Source organism: Filicampus tigris, chromosome 14, assembly GCF_054856515.1.
Source record: "Filicampus tigris isolate MCC_2025a chromosome 14, RoL_Ftig_1.0, whole genome shotgun sequence".
Classification (NCBI taxonomy): domain Eukaryota; kingdom Metazoa; phylum Chordata; class Actinopteri; order Syngnathiformes; family Syngnathidae; genus Filicampus; species Filicampus tigris.
Genome location: NC_141230.1, coordinates 7,087,244 through 7,114,108, shown reverse-complemented (window position 1 = coordinate 7,114,108; position 26,865 = coordinate 7,087,244). Strand labels below are relative to the sequence as shown.

General features: G+C 40.8%; 1 protein-coding gene and 1 non-coding gene across 3 annotated transcripts in view; one reads left to right on the top strand and one right to left on the bottom strand.

Moving 5' to 3' along the window:
• Positions 1–2,860: 2,860 nt before the first annotated feature.
• Positions 2,861–2,942, top strand: trnas-gcu (transfer RNA serine (anticodon GCU)). The gene has a single exon. It is a non-coding gene; the product is annotated as a tRNA-Ser (tRNA).
• A 1,365-nt stretch (positions 2,943–4,307) lies between these two features.
• itgb5 (integrin, beta 5) overlaps positions 4,308–26,865 on the bottom strand; it is a 40,080-nt gene continuing 17,522 nt past the window's right edge. For both annotated transcript variants that reach the window (XM_086051869.1, XM_086051868.1), the window contains 7 exons: positions 26,437–26,611; positions 25,350–25,604; positions 12,052–12,274; positions 11,756–11,856; positions 8,779–8,898; positions 7,396–7,562; positions 4,308–6,375 (listed from right to left, as the gene is read on the bottom strand). In XM_086051869.1, coding sequence (XP_085907995.1) covers positions 6,286–6,375; positions 7,396–7,562; positions 8,779–8,898; positions 11,756–11,856; positions 12,052–12,274; positions 25,350–25,604; positions 26,437–26,611 — 1,131 coding nt within the window. In that variant the 3' untranslated portion in view covers positions 4,308–6,285. The remainder of the gene's footprint in view (positions 6,376–7,395; positions 7,563–8,778; positions 8,899–11,755; positions 11,857–12,051; positions 12,275–25,349; positions 25,605–26,436; positions 26,612–26,865) is intronic.

The following is a 26,865-nucleotide window of genomic DNA, read 5'->3' as shown; positions in this document are numbered from 1 at the left end:
CAACATGGGTGTTTCCCCACCGTGATTCCGAGACCACTGCATAAGAAGGCTCGCCATGGGCGGTGGCATATTTGAGCACCGTGGCCACCTTTATGGGAGGAATGTCAACACGGTCGTTGCAGAGCGGGAAGAGGTGGCACCCATCACCGCACCTCGTCAAGGGGCACCCATGGAACGGGCGGGTACCAGACGACCCCTGGAGAAGAGGATACCCTGCCGACTACCGGACAGCCGCCGGCAGCCACGATATCCAGGACCGGCCCGGAAATCTACCGGCCGTTCGGGTAATTCACATACTTTGCCGAATTTCCCGATGGTCACCCCGCCCCTGGTTGTTAGTGCGGCTATGATGTATTTAAAGGGTAACTTAGCGCCCAACCAGACACTTGCTCCAGTCTCCATCCATCCCTCACAAATATTTGAAAACGGCGCTCAAAGGGGGCGTTGCCTGGAGGGCCGTTGGGCTTACGAAGGGGAGATGGTTCGTCGTGTTCTGTCTGTGATTGACAGCATCAGTGACAAACTCCGACCTAAATAATTTCGATACTATGACAAGCTATGCTAAATAAACGAATCAAATACTATGCTAGTAAGTTGCTAACCTGAAAATCGATATAAAGATGTTCACAAACGTCATTATTCCAACTCCACCCTTATATACCCCAAGGCTGTCACGTCAACAGAGCTGGGCATTTTACTAAAAATCGAGCGTCCGTTATTCGTCATGGATACCCTTACTTGGTCCGTCGTGCGCCTTTTTTTTCCGGGAGAAAAAAATAGTACGCATCTATAGGCCGGTCCGCCTCTAATTTTAAATGGCCATCCGTCAGCGAGTCCGACTAAATGTTCACTCATCAGTGACGGATAGACCGACCGGTCCGTCACATAGGCGGAAAACCCAGCTCTGCACGTCAAGATTCCGGAAGTGACGTCAGGATTCCCTGCTAGTCCAATCAGAGGACAGAAAGAAATTCACATGTAGTGCAGTGTTTAACCTGAAGATGGCAGACATTTTTTGCCCCAAATTCAAGATTTCAACAAACATGCACTTAAATGTCAGAATAATGACTAGGATATGTAGACAGCATCAATCGACACCCGTTTACACAATTTATCAGCAAAAAAAAAAAAAAAGATTTTGGGACTAGTACATCTTTAAAGATGGCAAAAAAAGAACATTGCAGATGAAAAGGCAAGCCAGATATGAGCTTAAAGTTGGCTCAAGTCAATGTGGCGAATGACTGTGCGCAAGTTGTTGCAGATAGCCGGTCTTATTAAATGAATGTGCATTTTCTTCTCACTTGTGGGCATAAAGCAACGTGAAGAGCCTCAGCAACTGCCATTAACTCCATACGTAGGCTTTACAGTAGTTTTTAATTTTCCCACTACAGTAAAGTGCTAATAAATTTTACTTAGAAAATAATAAAGGAAAAAAAGGCTCGGAAATTAGACAGTAAATACAGTGAAGCGGCTTGAGTTGCTACTTTCTTGGAAGAAATGTGACCCCCAAATTGAGGTCAGCATTAATAGGGCTCATGTACCACGTCAAAAAGACGGACGGCATCATCGAACGTTTTGGATGCTGTAGCGAAACGTAGGCAAAGGCGTATACTGTGAAGACTGCATGTTAGTCGAATTTCTTTCCCAGTCAAAAACGTGTTAAAAGGAAGTGCTGGGAATTTACAAAGAGAAACTAGGCCGCGAAGCCAGAGACCAATACCTGGCAAAAAAAAAAAAACATTCGGAATGGTTCGGATCCCCACAAAATTGAATGGAGTGGAGCTGAGCCTATGTTACGCGGCTACTGCCTATTAGTATTAGCTCGTTCACGAACGATTCGTTCAAAAAGAACGAATCTTTTCAGTGAACGCGAGTGAACGGATCACATCCTCAAGTTTTTCGTTCTTTTTTCTTTTTTTTTTATACCTTTATTCAAGCGAAAAACGGGTACAGAACATAGCACTGCAATTCGTTCTTCGTTCATTTGAGCTCAGCCACACGCATGTCGTCAATCTTCGCAAACAACCAATCAGCAGCTGGCGTCAGATGGAGGAGGGATTTTATGAGCATATTGCCACACTATTGACGTTCACGAAGGAATCAGTAAAGTAACTTCCCGTTCACGAACGACCCAGTGAGTGAACGTACTGCATACAAAGATTCAGTGAGTGAACGTACTTCCATTTCCCGTTCGCCATCGATCCAGTGAGTGAACGTGCTGCGTTTCCCGTTCACGTACGATTCAGTGAGTGAACGTATTGTACTGCCATTCTCGTTCATACATTATAGCTGCAACGTTTTTGATAGTAATATTAGTAATAATACAAACGCACAATTACTGCAACATAGGCGAAGGTGAGCACAATAGTTGTTTTTTTTAAACTCACTCCGTCCGTGAACGATTTGATTCTAATGATTCAGTTCACTGAAAAGAACTGTCATGCCCATCACTACTGCCTATTGTGTTTGCCGCATATAAGAGTCTTGCAAGAATTTCAAAAAGTCAAAAGGTGTGATTGTAATGCACGGTAAATACTTTGACATACATAAACACAGTTCAACGATCACCTACAATGTTACAGCTTGTAATCGTGTACTGTACTTTATGTGATAGTTGATCATCAAAAGCAGCTTCTTTGAATTTTGGCTGAGTTGTGGCACGGTGTGCAAAGCATACATTAGGATGTGCATTTCCGGTGTGCAAACGTGTCCCACCGTAATGAAATAAAACTCTCGTAATATTACGTCATAAACAAACATTTATTGCATCACGTACTCCTTTGTTTCAGCCATGATATAAAATACTGAACGTTTGGCGGACGCAGAAGGATATAAAGTGCTTTTGTACCGGAGCTCAGCGGACGAGGTGGCCGAGTGGTTAAGGCGATGGACTGCTAATCCATTGTGCTCTGCACGCGTGGGTTCGAATCCCATCCTCGTCGAGTTGTCTTTTGCAAAACGACAAGGCGTCTGTTTTTATTTATTTTTAAATGAACCTATTATTTAATGTCACTTGACAATATAAATTAAAAAAAAAAATCACGACAGCTTGTAGAGAATCAAACTGGTCACTTGATGGCAGCAGAGAGCAGTCAAGAGGAAAATGTATGAGTCTTCATTACAGTAACTTGTTTTAGGTGGTATTTGACCCAATACTGTATCGACTATCGGAAGCTAAGTCACAAAAACATGATGGGACTTGTTTGAAGATATATGCTACACAGCAGCATTTGCATCTAGACTAACAATGCTTTTGATTGACACCCAACTCCCTAACAAATGACAATGGCAGCATTGAGCACTGGGAGGTCAGACCTCAAAAACATGCTGATTTACACACACAGTGTTGTTTGTTCTAGACACTTTTTTTTGTCAAGCAGGGGTGTGACAACTCTTGTCAGCAACGATGAAGCGTTTTAATGGTTTCTGTAACTAAAACGTGAAACTGTTTGTATTGGTAACAGCCAGCAAATACATGGCCCACACTGTTTGAATTCCATTAGTATGTGAAAGTGTGTGCCCATGAGCATATACCAGGGATTAAAATTTGATAAAGAAAAAAAAATCTAAACACCTGATGTTAAACCACCAACTACTCTAAAGGAGTTCACCCTACTCTCACATCCACTCAAAAGAAGACAGTTAAAGCTTATTGACAGTGTGTGTGTACAGCAGATAAAGAGAAGCTAATGAAGAGGTCACACACAGGAAGTGAAAGTTTAAATGTGGAAACAAGGTCACACTTATCCAATTGCAGAGGATTCTCTCACACAGCCATCAAGTGTGTGACATGAAGGGAGCATAAGCTGCTAAGCGAGGCTGGATCCGTCGACAAAAATTTTTTTCAGAATATTGCACATAATCATTTTGAATGAAGGTGACATCTTGTAAATATAGTGGGGCCTAGGAAGTTTGCACTTAAGTCCCAAAATTCTTACTGTGAACCAATTGCTTTAGAAATGCTTCTAAAGTCACACAACCCCCCCCCCCCAAAAAAAACACTGCAACACATGACCACAGCATAACCCAACGCAAACCTGTGTGTGTTGTCTGGGATAGGAGATACACTAACTTGGTTATCATGTGGAAGCAGGCTTAAAAGTGCTCCCTCGTACACGAGCATAAAACAAAATTTTGAAAAATCCCAAAAAGGACACGGTAATGTGCTAAACTCACCGAATATGCTTGCTTCATCTAAATAGCATTATTGCAGGTCATCTTTCTGTGGTAACGGTGAAGTGCAAATGATGGCATCCACAGACACAAACAACCACATTGAACTAAACAGCACAAACAACACACTCAAGTTCTTCTGAAACGAGATCATTTATTGCGTTGTTGTGCAAAGTCACACAAACATGCCTGAGTCCTGATTGTGCGACTGCATGCGTTACCACAACGTGTTGTCAGTTACAGTCCCAATTGTGCAGTGAAAATTTAAATCATACCCACTCCATATTTACATTTGATGCCAATACCACACACACCCACGCACACACACACGCACGTCTCTGACACTTGTGAAATTATTGAGTCTTTAGTATTAAAAGGTGCAAGTTGTGTTATTTAAAGGTAGTAGTAACAAATGTTGACGGTATAAAAAGTGAAGACGGTTATTGTCTGTGCCAGTCAATCTAATAAATTATTGCCAATTATACCACTGTGGATGTAACAAAATGAACATTTAATGCTGGTGAATTCATTTTTTGACTTTTTTCCACATTAAAAATGAGTGCTGGTCAAGTTTGTGAGAGCGGAGAAGTGGGACAAAGTACCCTCCTTCCACTGTCTGTAAAATTGGCAATTTCCCGCCTTCGGAGGTAGCACTACAGCTGTAAAATTGTAGAAATTACATCTGAATCTTAAGTATGAATCAATATTATCTTATGGCAGTATGCCGGGTCATTTGTACGGCACTAATATATCAATCACCGCAGTCAACGCCATCATAGTCTGACAGATGAAAAAAATAATAATACAGATTTATGGTGGTTGATTTATCCAGTAACTTAAAAATTCCCCTGATCAATTGGAAAATATTCTATGACTAAAGCAGTACTGTAGTCATTTATCTACATATTTTTATGGTACTTTTTCTCATTTCATAAATATCCCCTGATTTCATGTTTCCTTGATTTCATGTTTCTCTCCTCCCAAAATATGAATTATAACATAATCTCTGTATCGTGACATTCCCGGCATTATATTGCGATACGGTCTTGATCTTGCATCTCTATTGATTTGAATCTGTTTTAAACAAAATTACCTGAATTGTGTATTAGATTTATAATGTCCAATCTGCTCTAACATCTACTATAGTTTGAAGCACACTTCTGTTAAATACCTTTGCATCATTGTAGAGGACTATGTCATTATCTTTACAATAAGTCATCTTGAATTCGACTCACCATCTGAAATGAAAGGGCAATTGCGGGAGTGTAATAACATGTTAATAAGAGGAGGAACTAGCTGTTTAGTTGAAAAACAGAACACCGTTAAGGGCGGCAAAGGCTACCCTGACTTGCATTCACACATTTACACATGCATGCACACATAAACTCTCACAAAAATGTCACCTACACCCGTCTGCGTCTACTCAGGTATTTTCCAAAACACATTTTTACCCCACTCTTGTGTCAGAAAACATACAAAAATTCATTACCAGGCTGTCATGTGCATGCCAAAGCACCGGGTGGCACTATAACCCCAAAGCATAAGGTTGTTTTAGCCAATCAGAAACCAGGAAAAAAGTCCTCTCTGTTGAAAAGGCAACAAAGGTAAATCAAGGAAAATCCTAAATCTTCAGTAAACAAAATGGATGTTTACATTTTGTTAATCAGTAGCAGCCATGCAACGTGAATGCATAACTTAAGTTTTTTTTTTTTCCGTAAAAAGTTAGTAGAAGCACATTAAGGTTGCAGTCCCCCAAATGATCTGTAATCTTCTATTAAAGAGAAAAAGAAAAAAAAAGTGATTTTATTTAGTGTACAAAAAGCTGCTGGGTGCATAGTTTAGCCTGGCAAAGACTTTTGTTTTTAGTGTTTATATAAAAATATATACAAATGTGATCTTCAGCCCGCTTAGCTAATTGCTAACATTCAGATGTTGACGCCTAGCTGGTCAATGCAATGAAGTGAAGCTGCTACTTCAAGACATGTTTTTGTCATTTACGTTCACTTCTGTGGCCCTGTTGAGGAAGGGGGAGGCATCAGTCCGCCTTGGGCCCGTGGCCCCCATAAGGGTTCCCCTTGCTGGACCGGTCCTGCCGCCCCACATGCCAAGGGCTCAGTGGACCCCTCCATTGTAGGGTTTGTCGAACATGTCTGTCTCGCCAAAAGTGGATGAGACAGGCTGCTTGTAGAGTGGGTTGGATGCCTGTGGGACAGAACAGGAAAGAACCACAAAGAATCAGAAAGAGCCAGAAAGAACCAACAACAGATACAGCCACAATCAGATACAACCACAACCAGAAAGAACCAGGTAGAACCAGAGCACACAGAGCTTGATAAAATACAACCAGACACAAACACACACACAACCAGAAAGAACCAGAGCACACAGATCTTGATAAAATACAATGATATACAGAAAGAGTCAGAAAGAACCAGGCAGAAACACATATTACCAGTCACTGGAGCTGCCATATTAGTTGACTAATCAAATCATTTGAAAGCAACTGCTCTTCCTCAACCATCATTAGCTTACATCTTGAATTCTTTAAGGGACTGTATGTACAAATGAATACAGCAATAAAGACATTAAGATGAAAGTACATTTAATCATTCCACTTTGTAGCTTGTACCAGCATTCCTGACATGTTTTGAAATGATGGTGCAACTTAAATTGAAGGCGATACTGTGGCCATGAAATTTTCAGCTGTAAATGCAAATGTTAGTGCATTTTAAAATGGAAACAAAAACTACTGTATACACTATGCCGGGTTGCACTAATACTATGAAACTATCGATAACAAACTGATTCATTTTTATTTTTATGTATTTATTTCAATGTTTTTAAATTGGAGATGAGGCAGTTTTGAGAGAAAAACAAAGCATCATATAAATGAATACATAAAGAAACGACTTGTTGAGTATTCAATTGATTAGTTTGATGGTCGACGTAGTCGTGACTAGTCGACAAACTGAATAATATTAAGTTCAGATCTTCCTTAGACAACTACAATTATGCCATTCTTAATATTCAACACAATAAAAAAAAACACAGCGAAACACAAATTCAAAAACAATTTCATAATAATTTAATAACTAATTTAATAAATTAATTAATAATTTAATTAAAAAATTAAAAGTATATATTTTTTCATGAATCTCACTGGGTGGGTGCACACCCAGGCCCACCCATAGCTCCGCCCCTGGTTCAGAACATCTGGCCTACCATCTCGTATCGTGCACGCGAGCGAGCGTTTTGAAAGCGTGAAAACTCCCGGCGGTCATGGATGGTGATGACGAGCTTCCAGACGGCGAGCAGCACCACTCCCACTAGCAGGATGCTGCCCACCACCGCCAGCAGTACCATGAGGGCGTCCGGACCCCCACCGCATTCTGACACAGGAAAAAAAAAACACAAGGAGGAAACTTTTAAATAAACCGCCAATTTGTCAGTCACAATCATTTTGACGTTATAAATAGAGTGAGTGATTTCTTGATTATGCAGTTTTGTTGTTGCAGATTACGGCAAGGCTGTACCTAAAAATCATTTTATAACACCGGTCAGCAGCTAATTTTAGTCAGAGATGGCTTTACAGTATATGTCCAATGATGTATTTTTGACCCTGGTTTAAAAAAATGTGTTTCTTTGTTTTCTAGCACATCAGGTTTTTGAGACATTTTCATTTTTTATGTTTAAGTTTGCCCTATGAAAGCTTATAATACGAATTTTACCATGTGTTGTAACTTATAGCTATGACGTTTGAGGAAAAAAAAAAATCCACATGTTGCTGAACCTAACCCTTAATTTCTAAATGTTACAAAATATATTGCATATTATTGTCATTATACTATTATTACGAAAACCTGATGTGCTGAACAAAACATGAGGGCAGATTCAGAATCTGGGTGGAAAAAAAAATCTGGAACAGTTTATACTTTGTTGATGAATCAAATTACTTTTTTTTTTTTTTAAATTAAAAAACATGTTTTCATTTCCACCCCTTTGTTCCAAAAAAAAGACATCGATCATTTTGCTTGTGCATTTTCTGCCAATTCAAAATAATGTTCCAGTTACTGGTTTGGTCTGTAACGTGTCAGAAAAAAAGGCAAAAATGTTTATCATTATTGTCCAAAGTAAAAGAAGATGCAACTACCTTATTTTAGCAAAACACAAAAATAAAACTGGTCAACAAATTGTTACTACATTTTTACTAAAAAGCGTTTCTAGCTTTTCTTTTTCGGTGCTGATTCTGAATCACATTTTCATAGTTTTGCAACGGGAGCTTGACAAAACCTTCGTAAGTACACTTTTTGTAAAAATTGTTGGAATGAAATGCCAGTGTGCACTTTTGTTTGCTAGTTCTGGTCAACCACTTGCTAGCTATTTCTTGGACGTATAGTGAAGCAATTAAAGGGACCAAGTTGCTTATTAACATGTTGTTATTCTGCACAGAATTGGGCATTTTACTAAAAATTTAGCCTCCGTTATTCGTCATCCGTCCGCAGCGTGGCCTTTTCTTCCGGGTGGAAAAAAATAGTACCCGTCTATAGGCCGGTCCGCCTCTAATTTTAAACGACCGTCCGTTGGCAAGTCCGAGCAGGAGCTGACCTGGTTCCGTCAGGGCGGTGAGAACGGACTGTCCACTGGCGTGTTCCGAGTACGTGAACTTCATCACGCAGTCGTTGTCCGTCTTGTAGAGGCACAGCACGGCACCCGGCTCGTCCGTTTCTAGAATGAACAAACGGCAAAGACCAACACCAGATGTAATTCGGGTCATTCTATAAAATACAAGACCATGGAAAACAAGCTGCTATCAGCTTGTCCTCATTCGGGACGCAGGTAAGGTGAAGCCCTTCCAAGCCAACTTTGGGTGAAAGCCGGGTTACATCATTTGACTGGTCGTCAGCCAGTCGAAAGGAGCATATTAACAAACAACCATTGAGACTCAATGCGCAATTTATAGGTAGTCTCGATGAACCTAATATGTTTTTGAAAAGCGGAGAACATGCAAACTCCACATGGAAAGGCTGGAACTGAGATTTGAAGGCAGAACTTCAGACTCGGACACTGTGCTACCCACCAGGGTTATTATGGTGAGCGAAAAGTATCAAAATGACTAAAACAAAAATTGAAGAAGCAATTTCATTCATGAAATAAAAATAAAACCAAAACTAAGTCAAACTGCATCTTATGATTGTACAGCTCACAAACTACAGTGTGTATAAATACAGCAAACATGTCCTTCCTTCATTTCATACATGAGCTTTCAGGGTTCATTTGAAATGTATTTATTTCATTATTGCTGTACACCCATTGCTACAGAAGAAGGAAGGTCAAAAGTTGCTTGAGTATTGTTGTTTAATTTATTTATTTACACAATGCTTGTGACCATATTTTTTTTATGTTGCACTTGACTAATACTCCATATATTTATACAACTAAAACTGAGGATAAGCGGTTCAGATAATGGATGGATAACACTAAAATTAATGAAAACAAAGCATTTTCGAAAAATAAAAATAAAAACTAAAACGAACAAACTTGCTCTAAAAACGTATTACAACTGAATTTAAAAAAAACACAAGTCAAAACAAAATAAAAGCTAACAATTTCCTGCTGCCCACATTGAGTGATCCATTTATTTACCTGCTTCAGGGTAAACTTTTAATTTTATATATTACATTTTCATATTTGTTTTTTATTTTGGTGAAAAGAAAAAATTATGTTAATTTACTGGTAATTGTTTCATTAGACCTGAAATGCAAGCATTTATTGATTAATTATTAACATCCATTTCAAAATATCAATAGCATTTAATTCTGATACGGATAAGTGGAGCTGCGCTCATTCTTTATTTTCCTTTATAAATGCAAATGTTTTTAATACGGATTTTATTCTGCCATTATAATTGAATTATTATTTCAGAATAGAAGACAACATGCAACTGCACTAAGAGCACTGCCTCACATATCAACAATCCAGCATGGAGGGAAATCATATGGTCTCATGTTGTGAATGTGTTTTGACTCTTTTCACTGACGTGTGTGTGTGTGTGTGTGTGGGGGTGGGTGTGTGTGTGTGTGTGGGTGGGTAGGAGGGGGGGGATCGGACCGCAAAGCCCTCCCACCTCTGCTTGCATGTGGAATGTACATGTGGAGTCCATTAGGGCTGATCCGACAAGCGAGGAATGCTATGAATCACGTCAGAATTGGGCCAACGCGCAGCGCTCCTAAAATAGTTTCAACCGCGACAGCACGCACGCACACACATCTGTCGCCTGCTCTGAACGCAATTGCGCCTATTGCCTGGGGTTTATTTACTCAACTGCAGAGAGTACCAGGCATTTATTTGTACAATGGCTTCTGTAAGAGTGCATTGCACACAGTGAATGGGGCTACGCAGTAAAGATAATTACAGACACCTAGTATTTATTGTTTTGGGGGTCTGGAAAGGGGTCTATTTGAGGTTAGGCATATATTTGTTTAAGCAGGAAATACAGTACAAGTGTACTTGAAGTGGAAGTCAACCCCAAAAATGTCTTTACAAAAATACAGTATATGACCCTCCACTAGTCAAAACACGGCATTCTGATTAATAATGCGTTTGACAATAAATGAGTTAAACAGCAAAATCCACCTGTTTTCAGCCGTCTCAGGGGGCAGCCATTTTGTCACTTGCTGTTGACTGGAAATGACATCACAGTTGCTCAGGGCTCAGGTAACGACCAATCACCCGTTTCCTGAAGCTGAGCCATGATTGGTCCTTACTTGAGTTCTGAGCATCTGTGACATAATTTTCAGTTGACAGAGTGACAAAATGGCCGCCCCCTGAGATGGCTAAAAGGGGTGGATTTTGCTGCTTAACTCATATTCCACAAAGGTAATATCATTTACAATGCCGTGTTTTGACTAGTGGAGGCGGAAAGAACATATTATTGTAAATAAAGATTTGGGGGTTGACTTCCCACTTTAAGTACAAGAGGACCACGGGGCGTCTATTAGAGAGGAGGCCATTATTTGAGGATGGATGGTATAACGACACTCAGTGCTTCAAAAAAATAGGACCATCCAGCAATTATGTGGGGCACGGCATCTATTAGAGCAGAGAGTACAACTTGAACTACATGATGAACTATGATAACTTCACTCAGTACTTCAATAGAAGAGGACCACCTGTTGATAGATTGGGGCAAAAGATTTATTTGAGTGGATGCCACTGTTTGAGGAACTACGGTATTAATCACTGTTTATACACGGGAGGAGTCTGTGAATTAAAAAAGTGGGACATCTGCGTGCAGCTGGATCACATTTTAGAAGAACTTTACTTCAACTCTTCCATGACGTCACACGCACAGCTGAGGCCATGTTGTTCTTTCAACGTATGAACATTAAACTTAGGATTGTTCGCATTGAACACGGACTTTCAAGTGCTTTTCATTTAAGAGGCATACGTGTGGCGCCCATCGATGCTTCGAGCGGCCCTCGAAAATAATGACAGTCCACGAGGTCGATGAGGTCAGAATGCTGGCACAGATGTATGTGAATACAGCTGTTGTGTGTGCGTTGTGTGTACAGTGTTTACTTACTGAGAGTCTCCACTGTGATGATTTCATCCTTGCACAGACGCTGGCAAGTCTGGTTGTCTGAGAGCTTTCCCGAGTTGAAAAGCCGGCACTCAAGGCATTCTCTGCGGGACGAGGAAACCGTTTGAATGGAAAAGAAAAATGCCTACTCTGTAAAAGTTATCTTTGTTATTTTTGCCGTGGTTTAGGGCCGCTGTCAAACTGCTTTAACATAGCTGATGTGAACTGGAAGCAGATTACTGTACATTCACCGATACAACTATCTTAGGTTAGATTTGAGTAGCTGTCCTGTTCTGTACCTTTTAGTGTCGCAGGCGTCCGGGCAGGTGGGGCACTTTTCGCACGTGTCCCCAAAGGCGCCTGGCTGCGTGCACTGGCAGCGTCCGCAAAGGCAATTCCCGCGCCCGCTGCACATCTCCCCGTTGTCGGCAATGCACGACGCCGTCTCTGTGGAGCAGTTGCAGTTGTCCCCAATGTAGCCGGCGTGGCACTTGCACTCGCCGCAGTGGCACTCGCCGTGGCCTGACAAGGAGAGTGGAGGATCAAAGAGGAAGTTAGCACTGGGACGACCAATTTATTTCGGAGTAGAACTTGTTAGGCAAAGACGTCAATGAAACAGAAATCCTCGAATGTCAGTGACTTGGCCTGACCTTTGCCTACTTGATGGACAACCATGTGATCCTAAAGATGCTGAACAACTGACCCAAAATAACCTTTGGAGCAACGTGAAAGAAGCTTAAGGTTGGAATTCAAGTGGAAGATTCAACTTGACAGCACAAGACTCTTTGAACACAGGGATCCTACAAAACTGGTGCTTCGTTGATGCGGTGAAGGTATTTGCTGCCGAGTCCCGTAAGCTCAAATATTCACTACAGTTTGGTCCACGCTCTACAACAGATGCCGGTACGTCCCCACCAACATGGCAGGTTGTGAAGTAATCCATCACATTTCTCATGTTCCGATTAAGGTCCGACATGTTTTATATTTCTTTATAGTGATAAAACAGGCAGCTATGATGGAGCAGGTTTGCGCCCATGGTATCAACAGAAGCTGAAATGCAAACAGCATTCATTCAGTGAGATCTTTAAATTGTCAAATCGGAATCCACACCTGGATCTGAGCTGCCCAAAATAGCTTTGTGACTTCATGACAGACTTCCCAATCCCTTGTGGCATGCACACAGAGGTGGTAGAATTCGGGCTAGGTGGAAGTCAGTCAGACTACAGGCACTTAACTGTGGTAGTCTCGAGCAAAGGCATCCAAACTCTGGAATTGACTTCACTTCACTTTGAAAGATGTGATTCTTACAATTATCCTCATCAATAGTATTTATTCGAACTTTCTCAATTTAACTTGCAAGTTGGAGACGCTGACGAATGGGGGAGAAAGCAGAATCATCTCTGAAGAAGACAACTGTGAATTCTTCCAAATGACCTTTTCCCTTTCACACTGCCTTACAGGAAAATGGATGCATCAGAAGCTTAAAGGGGAAGTCAACCGAAAAATGTTATTTACAATCGCCTCCACTAGTCAAAACACGACATTCTGATTAGTATTGTGTTTGTGGAATATGAGTTAAGCAGCAAAATCCACCCGGTTGGAGTCATCTCTGGGGCGGCCATTTTGTCACTTCTGTTGACTGAAATTGACATCACAGTTGCTCAGGGCAGAGAAGCTAAAGCATCATAGCTCAGCTTCAGAAAACAGGTGACCGTGATTGCTCGTTACCTGAGCCCTGAGCAGCTGTGATGTCATTTTCAGTCAACAGAAGTGACAAAATGGCTGCCCCCTGAGATGGCTAAAAACGTGTGGATTTTCTCGTATTCCACAAATGCAATATTAAGCAGAATGCCGTGTTTTGACTAGTGGAGGCTCATACAACATATTTCTGTAAATATTTGTTTGGGACTCACTTCCTCTTGAACGGTAGAGCCAGAATCGACTTACATGTACAGACTTTCAGACAAAACTCACAGTGCGAAATGGCATGTTTTGATGCTGTGTATCCCAAGAGCGTGCTCACACAGCTGTTGCGGCTTTGCACATTCAAATAATTAGATGTGTGTTTTCGTCCGAGTGACGGGGACAGTTAACACGAAGGGGTCTGGGCAGTCAACGTTGTGTGTTAACTGCCACTGATATTTCAACAGGAGCCAGCATTCCACTCCACAAACCATAACTTTAAACACAAGACAGAGGCAGCAAAATATCTGGATGGAACTAAGTGCCCTCTGTAATGCAAGATAAGAACTGCTGGATGCATCCACCACTCTAAAGAGAATGCAATATGGCTTGTTATGGTTCAAAAGTCAATGTTTTACACAAGTGACTTTAGTCTACAGATGTCTGAAATGATAACTTTCACTGCTAAAGGGAAAATATTTAAAGTTCAATCCGAAACCATCGGTAATAACAAACTAATGCCCTCCTAAGTGTCCTTTCATAAGCACTTCCAATGGAAAGTTTTGAGGGAGTAACTGGGTCACTAGGTGCGGCCCTTCATCGAAAGACCATTTATGACAGTCTGCGATTGGAACTGTTCAAACTGCTACCTCAAGCACAGAAGGAAAGATGATGATTGGAAAAAAAAAAAAGAAAAAAATGAACAAGAAACATGTATTTTGATCAAGGCAGTGGTCAGGGTGGTGCAATGTCATCTGGACGTGCAGCAGGAAACTACTTAATTAAAAAAAAAACATGATTAAGCTTGCTTGGAGTGCAGCTGCCGCTATGAGTCACCACGGCAACAGTGTTGTTTGTTTGGTGGCTCATTCTGGGTACTCCTAAAGACAAAAGGCAAAATTTCCTTGGCGAAAAGTCAGTTATAGCTTGCGTTTTTGTTTGTTAGCAGGTACTTCATGGAGAATGATGTTAAGACGTTAGGCTTTAACAGATTTGACGCTATTGTGAGACTTCGTCATTAAAAAAAAAAAAAAAAAAAAAAAAAAAAGGATTACCGGTAGTTTTCTACAGTAAATGAAAATTTCAACATGACAGAAATGTTAAACTTTAACATATCTTTGTTTTGATTTCCACAGTTTTAAATTGATTTATTATCGGCCAACAGAGTCTTAAAAAAGGCCGATACCGATATTCGTCAAAAAGCCAATTATTATCGGCCCGGCCGATAATCGGTCTATCCCTAGTCTTGTTGTGGCGTGGAAGTGCACAATTTCGTAGAAATATCCCACCTAGTTTGAGATAAATGACAGCTGCTCAGATCTGACAAGAGCTGTGAAAATTCTTTTTCCCCTTTGAAACTTTTCCACTAATGTTTGCAATGCAACACAAAAAGCCTCATGCTGCTTTTACCATAAAGGAAGGATACAGTAGACTGCTTGCTCACTGTGTTGGCCCGATTAAGGCACAATTATGGGATCCAAAAGTATTTCCCCCAGTAAAGCGTGCCAGCACAAGATAAAGTGCCGCTTCAATTCTGCTAATACGCAGCCGTATTTTTCTGCCGGGAGACTAGATGGATTGTAACACCACATTCAAAGGAGCTTGAGTCAATATTTGGAGATTAAATGAGGAGGAAATGAGCTGAGGAGATATTTTTAGTGGGTTGCCTTCCGTGTCGTTAGGTGCAAATGTGCCAAATTGTAAAATGTGTGTCAACTTGAGTGCAACACTCAATGGATTTAAATTGAAATTTGGAACTATGAACTTTTGGAGGACCCATTGAGTGCTTAGACAGCAAGGAACTAATTCATAGTCAAGTGTCAAGACCGTGCTAGGAGGTTGTATTTTAGTTTGAGGACCTACAGCCACATTTCCACCAAAATGATAAAGAAAGTTTAGTTGTTGATACTTCGTGGAACTGAAAGGTCGAAATCAAATATGTTCAGGTATTGTATGACACACATCTAAAGTAGAACTGTAAAGCCCTCTTTGATGTTTACATCAAAACAAAAATAATTTTTATGAAGTGACTACACAAATGGCACTCAGCATAATTTTAAATTCAGTAACTGTTTGTAATTTGAATGTTTTTAAGCAAACCTCCCAATGATAGCAATATTTTTAGTATTTTCCCAAAATAAAAACTCTGTTAAAATGCAATGTTTCAAATGATTATGCACAGCAGTGTTTCGAGATATTTTATAGGTTGTAAAGAGTTAAAAATAATCATTTGTTCAATTTGCAGCATTACGAGGTTTCGAGGTTTACGAGATTTCAAGCAAAAACAACTTAACAGGTCAAGTCATATTTCAACATAGGACCTCTTATTTGATAGCACCTTCGCAAATCCTGCATCCATTTAGCTTGTGAGTTTTTGCAGACTCTCTGCTTGCATTTATTTGCAGGACATCAGAATAGCCTCCCGAAGCTGCTGTTTGGATGTGAACAGCCTCCCACCCTCACTTATCTTTGCGTGAGGTTGCTCCAAAATGTTGTCAACATTGAGGTTGAGGTCAGGGGAAGGCATTCAAAAAGGACTGGCCAGCCATGGACAGTGACCAGAAATCAAAACTATATCAATCAATACATAAGAGGTTATCAATGAGTAAATTCTGAATATCGTATTCCAACCGCTGACTCAAACTTTAAAAATGAGAACTGCTAATCAGTTACCAAAGTGACGGCTCATTGTGGTTCAATGCGCTTGTGGCTTGTGTCATGTTATTCTTTAGCTGGACTTCCACAGACAGATTGTCTTACTGCGCGAGGTAACTGGATCGCAGCGATATTCTGTGGCGCGCAGAAAGCGACGCCAAGAAGTGAAAACCACCACACTTAACGACACAGGCGGCTGTGGGCGAGGAGCACGGTTTGGTCACGGGGAGTGTTGCTGATTTAGCCTTTGAGCAAAAAGACTTAAAAGGAGAAGAAAAGGTGCACCGAAGCAGCTACTGCAAGTCGTTCGCAGTCGTGGAAAGGATGCAGCCTGTTAGTGGTCTTCCACACACTTGAAGACGACAGTGGAAAGCCGCCAACAAAGCGACAGTCAGCAACCACAGAAACCAATAGAAGATGAAGTGATTCTTCTCATACTCATCAACTTGCTGATGAGGCTTTTATAAAAATAGTCAACGTTCCGCAAAGCTTATGAGAAGCGCGAGCCTGACTAAATGTCATATCGACATTACCGTCTTATAAATAATGGTAATTGTTTTTCAGTGCTAAAATTTGGAATACTTTCCTTCAAGCTTGATAAGGGAGAGACAGACATCACATTAAGGAGGATGTCAACCCAAACATTATTTTCAAGAATATGTTCTATGCAGGCCCACTAGTTGAAACAAAGCATTGTGTAAAACATTGAGTTTGTGGAGTTAATACACCTGTTTTTAGCCATCTCTGGGGGCGGCCATTTTGTCACGTCTGTGGACTGAAAATGACATCACAACTACCCAAGGCTCAGGTAACGACCAATCACGGCTCACCTGTTTTCTGAAGCTTTGGTTGTTATCTGAGCCCTGAGTAGTTGTGATGTCATTTTCAGTCGACAGAAGTGACAAAATGGCCGCCCCCTCAGATGGCTAAAAACGGGTGGATTTTGCTGCTTAACTCATATTCCACAAAAGCAATTAGTTAATCAGAAGTTAATCAGAATGCCGTGTTTAAACTAGTGGGCCTGCTGGGAACATTCTTGAAAAAAATATGTTTGGGCTGATTTGCCCTTTAAGGGTGGAAACATCCACATTTGATATACTGTCACCAGGAAAGTTTTCATTTATTAATTGGATGGATTAAAAAAAAAAAAAAGTGCCAATGAATACAAATACAGTTTGAGATTTTTTTTCCCTTCATTTCTTAGCCATGATCATATGTGACAATCAGTGGTGAGGTCAGCAAACCTTGTGAGACTTCGGCATTTGAAGAATGAACACTCAGAGTGTGTTTTGTTGTGTATGATGCCTAATATGCAAACATCCTATTGTTCCTTGGAATGGATTAAGTTGCTTTACATCATTTCTTATAGGAGCTTAATGAAATGAAAACTTAACTTTGGAGGCTCCAGTGTATACACAGGGGTTGGGTACCACTCTTTACAGAGTGCCATCCCAGTTATCTGGTTTAAAATGTGGTTTGCAATAATATTACTGCCTATAAAGTTAGGGTGTCTGTCAGCTGTTATAATTGTGCAAGTCGAGACATGTCATGACTCATGACGCTGCCTTGGTGCCGATGAGAAAATAACATTTAGTCCCCTCCGTGTGAAGGAGAACAGAAACCTTCCAGAATAAAAAGCTTGCAAAACTTAAACTAGCGGTGGGATCACCTCGGGTCGCAATTATAGGGATCAGGAAGTTTGACGCCTGCTATTTTCTGTTACGGTAAACACCGTCACCAGCTTAACAGAGTACCGCCATTACCAAACATATAAACGGTGTTTAGGCACACCTCAAGTTTGCAGCTCGTGCAATGTAGTATCAAGACGACTATTAATACATCAAAGCAAAGCAAAGTAAGATGGAGAAATCAAAGGCCCAGCGAAGGCTATACTTCGGTGACAATAACCTGCAGGATAAGACCGAAAGTTCACTAAAATCGCTATAATATGCATGCCAGGCCAGTAGTTGGCACTGTCATATAAGAAAGAAACTCTATTATGAATAAAATAATTGATAGAGAAATATAAGCACTGTTGCGATAATGCTGTGGTCCACTATTGTTGTTTTGGTTGCTCATAGACTTGCCAACACTGATTAAATCCGTTTTTACTTTTTTACTGACTTTCTTTTGTCTTTTCAACAAAGAAACAATTACAACAATCATCCATTTTGTGACATGTTTTGAAGTTTCTAAAACTCCATGATCCTCCCGCTGCTGATTATTTAACAATGACTGACATCTGCCGGCTACGCAAAGCATCCGTCAGCACCCAGTGATTAAAAGTGATAATCATCCATGGCTGCGGGCTGAAGAATCACCCAAGAATCTGCGACAGATACATCACCTGTTTCGGGAATCTCCACACCTGCCCTTTGACACGTGTTCAACATACAGTTCTGGTATTACTCTTTTATTTATTTATTTATTTTTTTTTTTTTTGGGGCATCAATGCGGCTAAAAGGATCAGATTTCCAGTGAGAGTTATTAGCAATTGCGCTGGGGCGGGAGAAGGGTGCGGCACTCAGTTTTTCCACCAGCAATGCCGGAGGATTTTTGTCTGTCATGGTCAAGTCGAGTCACGTCTCAATAAGAAAAGAGGAGACTGAACCAGTTTTACCTCAGGGACTAGATTCAGTTGAGTGAGTGAACCATGAACCCGAAGTTGACCCGGCAATTTTCAGCGTGTCGTAAATAGTAGGAGAGCCATGAACTAATGTCGGATGGCATTCATAGCCACTAAACAACACTTCTATAAGCTGTCATTTTCCATTTCCCTCCTGAATAATGCTTCATGGAGTTAGAAACAGGAAGAAGACCAAAACTGCGCTACAAGGACCTACTAAAATGAAGCAGGCTAGTATTGACCTTAGATTTTGGGAACAACTTGCCACCAACAGAGCAGTTTGGAGAAGAATAACTTGATGGCACAGACTCATGGGAAAGGGCCAGGAGACAACAGGATGAAGGTAAACAAATGGAAAAAAGGAAATACGAACCAACCACGTCCTCCACCCACTACGCCCAGTGACTTTTTGTCACCACTGTTCCACCATAGGCTGGACCTTCAAATTCACAGCCGCCATCAACCACAGAAGGCAATGTCCTAACCACAGACGAAACAAATGATCAATCCTGAATACAACAATCTCTATAAAGATACGGGATTGGACATTGTGTCATGTGTGGATCTAATATTGTGCTCTGAGTCCTTGAGTACTTCAATAATGTGACAAAAACACTCTCAAATGAAATGAAATGCCACAGTGATGGAAAATGTGTGTCTCAGCCTGTGGTGGGGATTATTAAACAGACAATTTGTTACATCAACCAAACACAGCAGATGAGAAAAAAAAACATATTCCCATTTACTGACTGAACATGGAACACGCACATATAAAACATAACTATAAAGATTGCCGCTTTGAAGCAACGCTTGTGTCTGGGAGGTAAATATTGTGTAGCTGTTACTATTTTTAACTCATTCACTGCCATTGACGAATTGACTTGTCTTTTCACAGTCCAGCCATTCAATCCCAGGAATTTATTTCTATTTTTTTCCCCAAACATTAGGTGTGTGAAAATGTCTGGCATTGAATGAGTTCATATTTGCAAACAATTGCAAACTAAAGCTGAATGCTGCAAAGTTAGCAGCAGTGTCGTGGGTCAAAGGGTTCTGGTGGAACAGCAAGTACAACTTGACGTGCACTAGCGAGACAAACATGGGGTTTACCCTCCTACAAAAACAACTTGTAGGACTAATAAAAATAAATGCCTCACCTCAAACAGATGGCTTGTTCTTTCCCTCCAGAAAATAAATAAATCAACACTAAGCAGCTGTAATTAGCTCAATAAATGATAGCATTGTGTGTAATGGTAAACGTCTTTGCTACAAAATCGCCATTTGCACAGCAGACCTGACATACAAATCGAAAGTTTAGGTTTTGGTGGTGTTACATGACAAAGTGGGCTTGAAGGATTGTTCATAACAAGCAACAACAGGTTTTAAAATAGGGGGAAAGCTATAAGAATAATCATAATCACAATCATCAATAATCATTTTTAAAGAAGAAGTCATCCCCCAAATTTTCTGGACAAGAATATGTTTTATGTAGCCCCACTAGTCTAAACACGGCATTCCGATTAATATTGCGGATGTGGAATATAAATTGAGCAGTAAAATCCACCCATTTTTGTCCATGTCAGGGGGCAGCCATTTTGCCACTTGCTGTCGACTGAAAATGACATCGCAGTTGCTCAGGATTCACATAACGACCAATCATGACTCAGCTTCAGAAAAGAGGTGAGCCGTGATTGGTCGCAGTCATCGGTAGCAATGATGAACAATTGTGGGCCCCATGAGCATTGAAGTTACCTATTCCTGTACTACATATATTTATTGCAAAACAATTTTTAATGATGAAAACTTATGTTTAGAACCTCTGCAAATACACATGTCCCTTTAATAAAAGGATGATACATTCGACAATTAAATAAACTCCCCTTTGATAGGACGAAATGGGCAACTTAAAACATTATAAATAAAACACGAATGAATGAAGAGTAAATGTACATACGAGGAGTCTTGGGTGATATTTATGGTTTTACCAACTTGCGGATGAAATGACTTAATGATGAAATGACCTCGGCACAGTGCAGACAGACAGAAGCAGACATAAACTCAAAGACAGACGCCCATGTAGACAGCGATAAGGATAGGATAAGATTACGTGACCATTCAGACACAAAATGTCATCCAACGCATTACCAAAGAGGACACGGCCATGAAATGTTTCAACAGGAATGCTTCTGTACTATAACGCTCTAATCAAGCATATCTAATATGTTAATGGGTTGATGTATTGCATCATAAAAGGGTGACATTGCATTAATGATACAGTATCATTACTTTAGTGGTTAATTTGGTCTCCAAAAATGCGGGCAGTAATTTGTGGGACAATATATTGTTGCAAAATGTATTAGTGTCACAAGCCCAGCTAATAATACATTGATTTTTTTTTACCGGTAGTACTTTTCTAGACATGCAAAGACAAAACAAGATTTCATCCCGGTGAATAAAGATAATTCCCGTTTCATTAGCATAACTGGTTCCCTTTCTGGTCAGATTTGTGAAGGTTTCACATGAATGAAATACAATTTTATTTATATAGCGCATTTCATAACAGCTAGAGCTGTAACAAAGCACTTTACAAACAACTAGATAGCCATGACAGAGCTGACTCCAGATTGCTCGTGTTTTGCTCCTGAGTGTGGAGATGTGCAGGGGCAGATCTATTTTTGTGGGATACGGGGAAAATTCCCAAATCCTGAGAAATGGATTTACTTTTGTTGCCTTATTACCTTTAACAGAAAACTTTGATGTAGCAGCTTCTGAAAATAACTATCCATCCATTATCCAATCCGCTTAATATATAAAGAAAAGATGGATTTCTTTCAGAGTGTTTAATAGATGAAAGTTGAAGAATCTCAAAGTGGCCGGTGCGTCCTTCAATTTGTCTGTTTATGTCCCGGGAGGAAAATTTTGGACACCCCTGTTTTATATCATCAGTGATTCCACCGATGTTGAATTGTTGAATGATATTTTTAATAAAGGCTTTACAATTTTAACTTTTTGGTTTGGAACATTTATATTTCCAATTTTTCCTTTTGGGGGAAATTTTGAAACCAGAACAGATTGTTTCCAAACTGCAATCAAAGCATAACCAAATATGCAATAAAAGTGCATATTATTAGAACACTAAGGAACTTTCGCAGGATGTCTTATGCATACTAAACCAGAGATGGAGAGTCAGAGGGAGATGAAGGTGTGTACTATTCGCTATAATTAGAACCTCATTAAGGCCCCATGTTGGGTGACCAGTAGAAGAGTGCAGAACAAAGTCTATTGGACTGTTAACATTTAATGACTGCAACAAACATCAGCGTGGTGGGCCTGGTTTCCGCATACTACACCAAACACTTGTTGGGCGTACGCCAATACATGCGGGCATTGTGCGTGCCAAGACTGTCACAAAGCAGCCTCTGTGGCTTGGGGGGTGCACCAGTGGCCTTGCTGCAGAACCCCAATGTTCTGGGAATGCAATTTGACCAATCCGAGGAGAAGTTCATCATGCCAGTGTTTCCACCGGGTGTGCAGATGGGGGGATTAAGTGTAATTCACAACACGGCCATGATATTTTTGCCCAAAACACCAATTATAAGTGGTAATAATAAGTGAATAATTTGGGACCCATGGCAAGAGCCCTCACTTAATCAAACTGTACTGCTTTGTGGAAAAGGGACTTTATTGTTCTTTGGTTAAAGAACCTCCATCAAGAACCAAGACTATGGTACACTCCTCGCTCCAAGCTTAATGTTGGCCAAACACTGGTGACCTACAAATCAGCCACCTTCCAGAAAGCAGCCAAGCCTTTTGAAAAGCTGTGCTGATAATAATACAATATGAATACAGTACAAACAGCTTTGTACTGTGTTTCTGCAAATAGTGGCATAGGTCATGCCAGGTTAGTGGAGAAATACAGTCAAATGGCAAGACCGGAGGTGAACGGGTGGAAGTGATTAATCGTGTAGTTCCTCGTGCATAACTATTGGCGCACACAACATTGTGCAGCAACCATGTTAGAGTCTATTGGGACACAAATCGGCCATGGAGAAGCTGCCTCCGCAAGAAATAACTTCAAGTTTGAGCTGGGTACTTTCTTACAACACGCGCCAAGACTCTGCACAATAATCCATGTGAGACACTGCTTACATGCCTCAGTCAGTTCTGCTCTTTTGGTGAGCAAATGAGTTTATTTGCATCAAATTTTGCACATTTTTACAATAGTTATCATACACAATGTCAGCTGGTCTTGACAGCCAAGTCTCGCACCAATACCGATCCACTCCAATCCTGTAGTTGGTAATGTGCATTATGAAATAATTGCATATTGACAACCAAATGAAGGCAAATAAGATGAGTGGCATTAAGCAATCCCGAAGTAGAAAAATGAAGGGTTTTGCTGACAGTATTCTTTGATAGAATTACCACAATTGCTGCTATTTAGCAGAGCAGCCATGAGCAGAAGGAGCATTTGGGCTATTTTGCAATCATTGACTTGATGCTTTTTAATCTCTTTAACTGGAACCTTAATGTAACCAACATTCCTCTTTCCAAAGTCAACAACTGTGTCCCCACCCTCCAATCAAAGAACTATCTGAACATCAAGCATCGCTATAGCTGTGCTACTGATTTTGGCAGCAAAGCCAGTGAAGCCCTAGCACGTAAGCACTTCTGATAATTGAAAATAAAAAACAAATAGGATCACAAAGCATCGTCACCATGCATCTAGAATGTCCACAATCATGAAGACATTTTTCAGAAAGTAGTATTCACTAGTTACAGAGGTGGGCATTCCATCAGTACTGATGGACGCCCCTTTTGCTGACGATTGATCATAGACAGGAAAATGAAAGAAGAAAAAAAAAAGGACGGACTAAGCACTGACGGAAGTAGTGTAATCATTAACCGGGTCGACTTCTCAGGCGGCCGTTTTGCTGACGACTGACAGTAACACGCCCCGCCTGTCTTGTGTATTTGGTTGCGGGGTTTCTTAGCGAGGACTGCATTGACTATTTATGTGTGCGATTTAGAGCTCCTGTTTTCAATAGGATCTCTGTGGGAACTGTGATGGCCGGCTGTGATTGGCTAAGGAGGTGGAATCAGAAGATGTTACTTCACTTTGCGATGACAACACAAATCTACAGTACAGTCTTTGTTTGATTCTAATATTTTATGTACTGTGCATGTGTATTTATTTGCATATTAACCTTTAGAGTTGTGGTTTTCTGTTAAATCTTGGTGAAATTATATGCAAGACTGTCTCGTGTGTTTGTTCGCGGGGCTGAATTGAATACAAACAGGGATGCTTCCGCAGGTGGGCATTTCACAAAATTTTGCTGGTCCGTCATTCGCCAGTCATTCATTTTTCGTGCCAAACTGAATTTTAACCGTCAGTTGATCCATCAGAAGTCTGTTGTTTCCATCAGTTGGACTCCCAAACAACGTCAGAAAAACGGACGTCCGACAGTGACGGACGCGCTTAGAGACGATTACACTGATGGATAAAAACCCACTTTCGTTATTCGTCAGTCATTATAAAAGGTGTCCCAACATTCGTCAGCAAACCAGGCGGTCCGTCAGTCTGACGGAATGCCCGGTGGCATCCAATTTATATGGAAATGCTTTGCGCTTCCTGTACAGTAAGTGGCGGTATGCACCAAAGAGATGTAATCCGCCAATGAACCAAGAAGAAGAAGGAGCAGAAAAAGACGAGGAGGAGGAAGAGGAGCATTTATAGGGAGAAGTTGCAGTGCACTAGTTGGATTGGATTGTTTTAAATTTAAATGAAAACTTTTTGGCATTTTTAAGTTAAAACAGCTGCAGGTAATCTTTACCTTGGTCATCCAAATGACTAGCTATGGCCCAGGACTGAGCCATCAAAGTGTGGTTCATGCATAGATGACCCGAGGCAGCTTGGGAGTTGCACGACACATTGGCCATCGACACTTCGTACGTACAGTATGTCGTGCTTCGGTTGTGCAGAGATATTCTTACTCAGGCATCAGGGTCATTTCCCCCACTTGGTTAGGAGGGGATTGGCGAGATGACAAGTGGACAGCACAAACGCCGGACAATGCATTTGACTGACGTGCTGTCAAACACTTTGCAATACTTTTTGGTCATTTTAAACCTGTTTGAGCAATTTTCACAGCAACATAGAGGGAACGCTGACGACAAGGCTATTAGGCGAAACATACTTTCAGTTTCACTTTGGGTTGCACGAGGTGCGCTAAATGATCGCCAACAAAACTAAACACCTCATATGCAGATGAAAAAGGCACTATCAATGAATTAAATCCAACAACCAAAACATGAAGCAAGAATTGGCCTGATATACGACTGAATTGAGTTACAGGCTTGGTCACGCAACAAACCTTACTTTTAGGTCAAGGTACCACGGTACGATGTTGATGTTACCTGAGCAAAGGATGCCTTTGTGCCGGGCGCACGAGAAGTCATCGCACTGGCAGAAGCTGCCGTAAATCTTGCCGAACTCCGATTCGTAGCATAGGCACTGGTTGCAGCTGCACTCGCCGCGCCCGCTACACACCTGCTTGCCCTCGGCCTCGCGGCAGGCGCCCAGGTATATGCTGCTTGAATCCCCCTCCTGGCACTCGCAGCGGGCACCGAGGTAGCCCGGCTCGCACTGGCAGCTCCCACACTTGTACGTGCCTGTCAGGACAAACGTGGTCTTCTGTTCACTCTTACTCACTCTTGATGGAGATTTAAAATGCATAATGTACGTACTGCAACTGCGCATTGTCATGTAATACAAGTAAATTCTGCATTCATTTATTTTTGCTTAAGGTAAATATTTTCAAATTGACTGTAACAATATTGAAATAAACTGCATACATCAGTGTACTTCGTAAAGTTGTACTTCATATCACAAATCTATTTTGGAATAGTAAGTGGAAGTCAACCCAAAAATTGTCTTATATAACAATATTATGTTCTATGTAGCCCCGCCAGCCTAAACACGGCATTCCGATTAATATTATGTTTGTGTAATATGAGTTAAGCAGTAAAATCCACCCGTTTTGCCATGATTGGTCGTTACCTGAGCCCTGAGCAACTGTGATGTCATTCTCAGTCAACAGCAAGTGACAAAATGGCTGCCCCCTAAAATGGATCAAAACGGGTGGATTTTGTTGCTTAACTCATATTCCACAAAAGCAATATTAATCAGAATGCCGTGTTTAGACTAGTGGGGCTACATACTGTAGAACATATTATAAAGAAAATGTTGGGGTTGACTTTCGCTTTAAAGTGTAAAGTAATACTTTTTACTTTTGAAAGAATAAGGTAGACTGAGATTTCTATTTGGTATCTATTTTTGCATTGTATATATTTTTTTCAATCCGAACTTGGTGACTGTTTGCTTGTTAGACCAAATATATGAAAGACATTACAGTATTTATTTTCATTTTGTCATTATTTTAGAGGGCTGAAAAGACACTTCCTAATGTAAAGGATGGACCAACAAACAGATATCAACAGTTACCAATGGAGCTGCAGATGGTGCTGTTGATTTGGGCCGCCCGAGTGCAGTCACATTCACACTGGTACTCTACGGCGACCTGCAGGCGGTCTTTAAAGCCCACCGGCTTGATCGTGAAACTGTGGTCGACGCCGTGAAGAGGACAACTCCTCGCCTCCACGCTCACGTTAAATGACACCTGGAATGACAAACAGGCACACAACATTAAGTACCATTTAAAAAGGTCCCATTGTTGAAATGGTTGCTAATATTTTGACCCTCAGGTAAGGTAACCAAAATATTGGAAAAACGGTATTACGATGCACAGCCTTCCTGCACCACCACAAACTACAACCACACCTTTTTTACTTGGAGCAGTGGTGACAATATAGTGGACATTTAAATAATGTCATTCGGAGTATTTTCTGAAACGACAATGTAGTAATTTAGCTG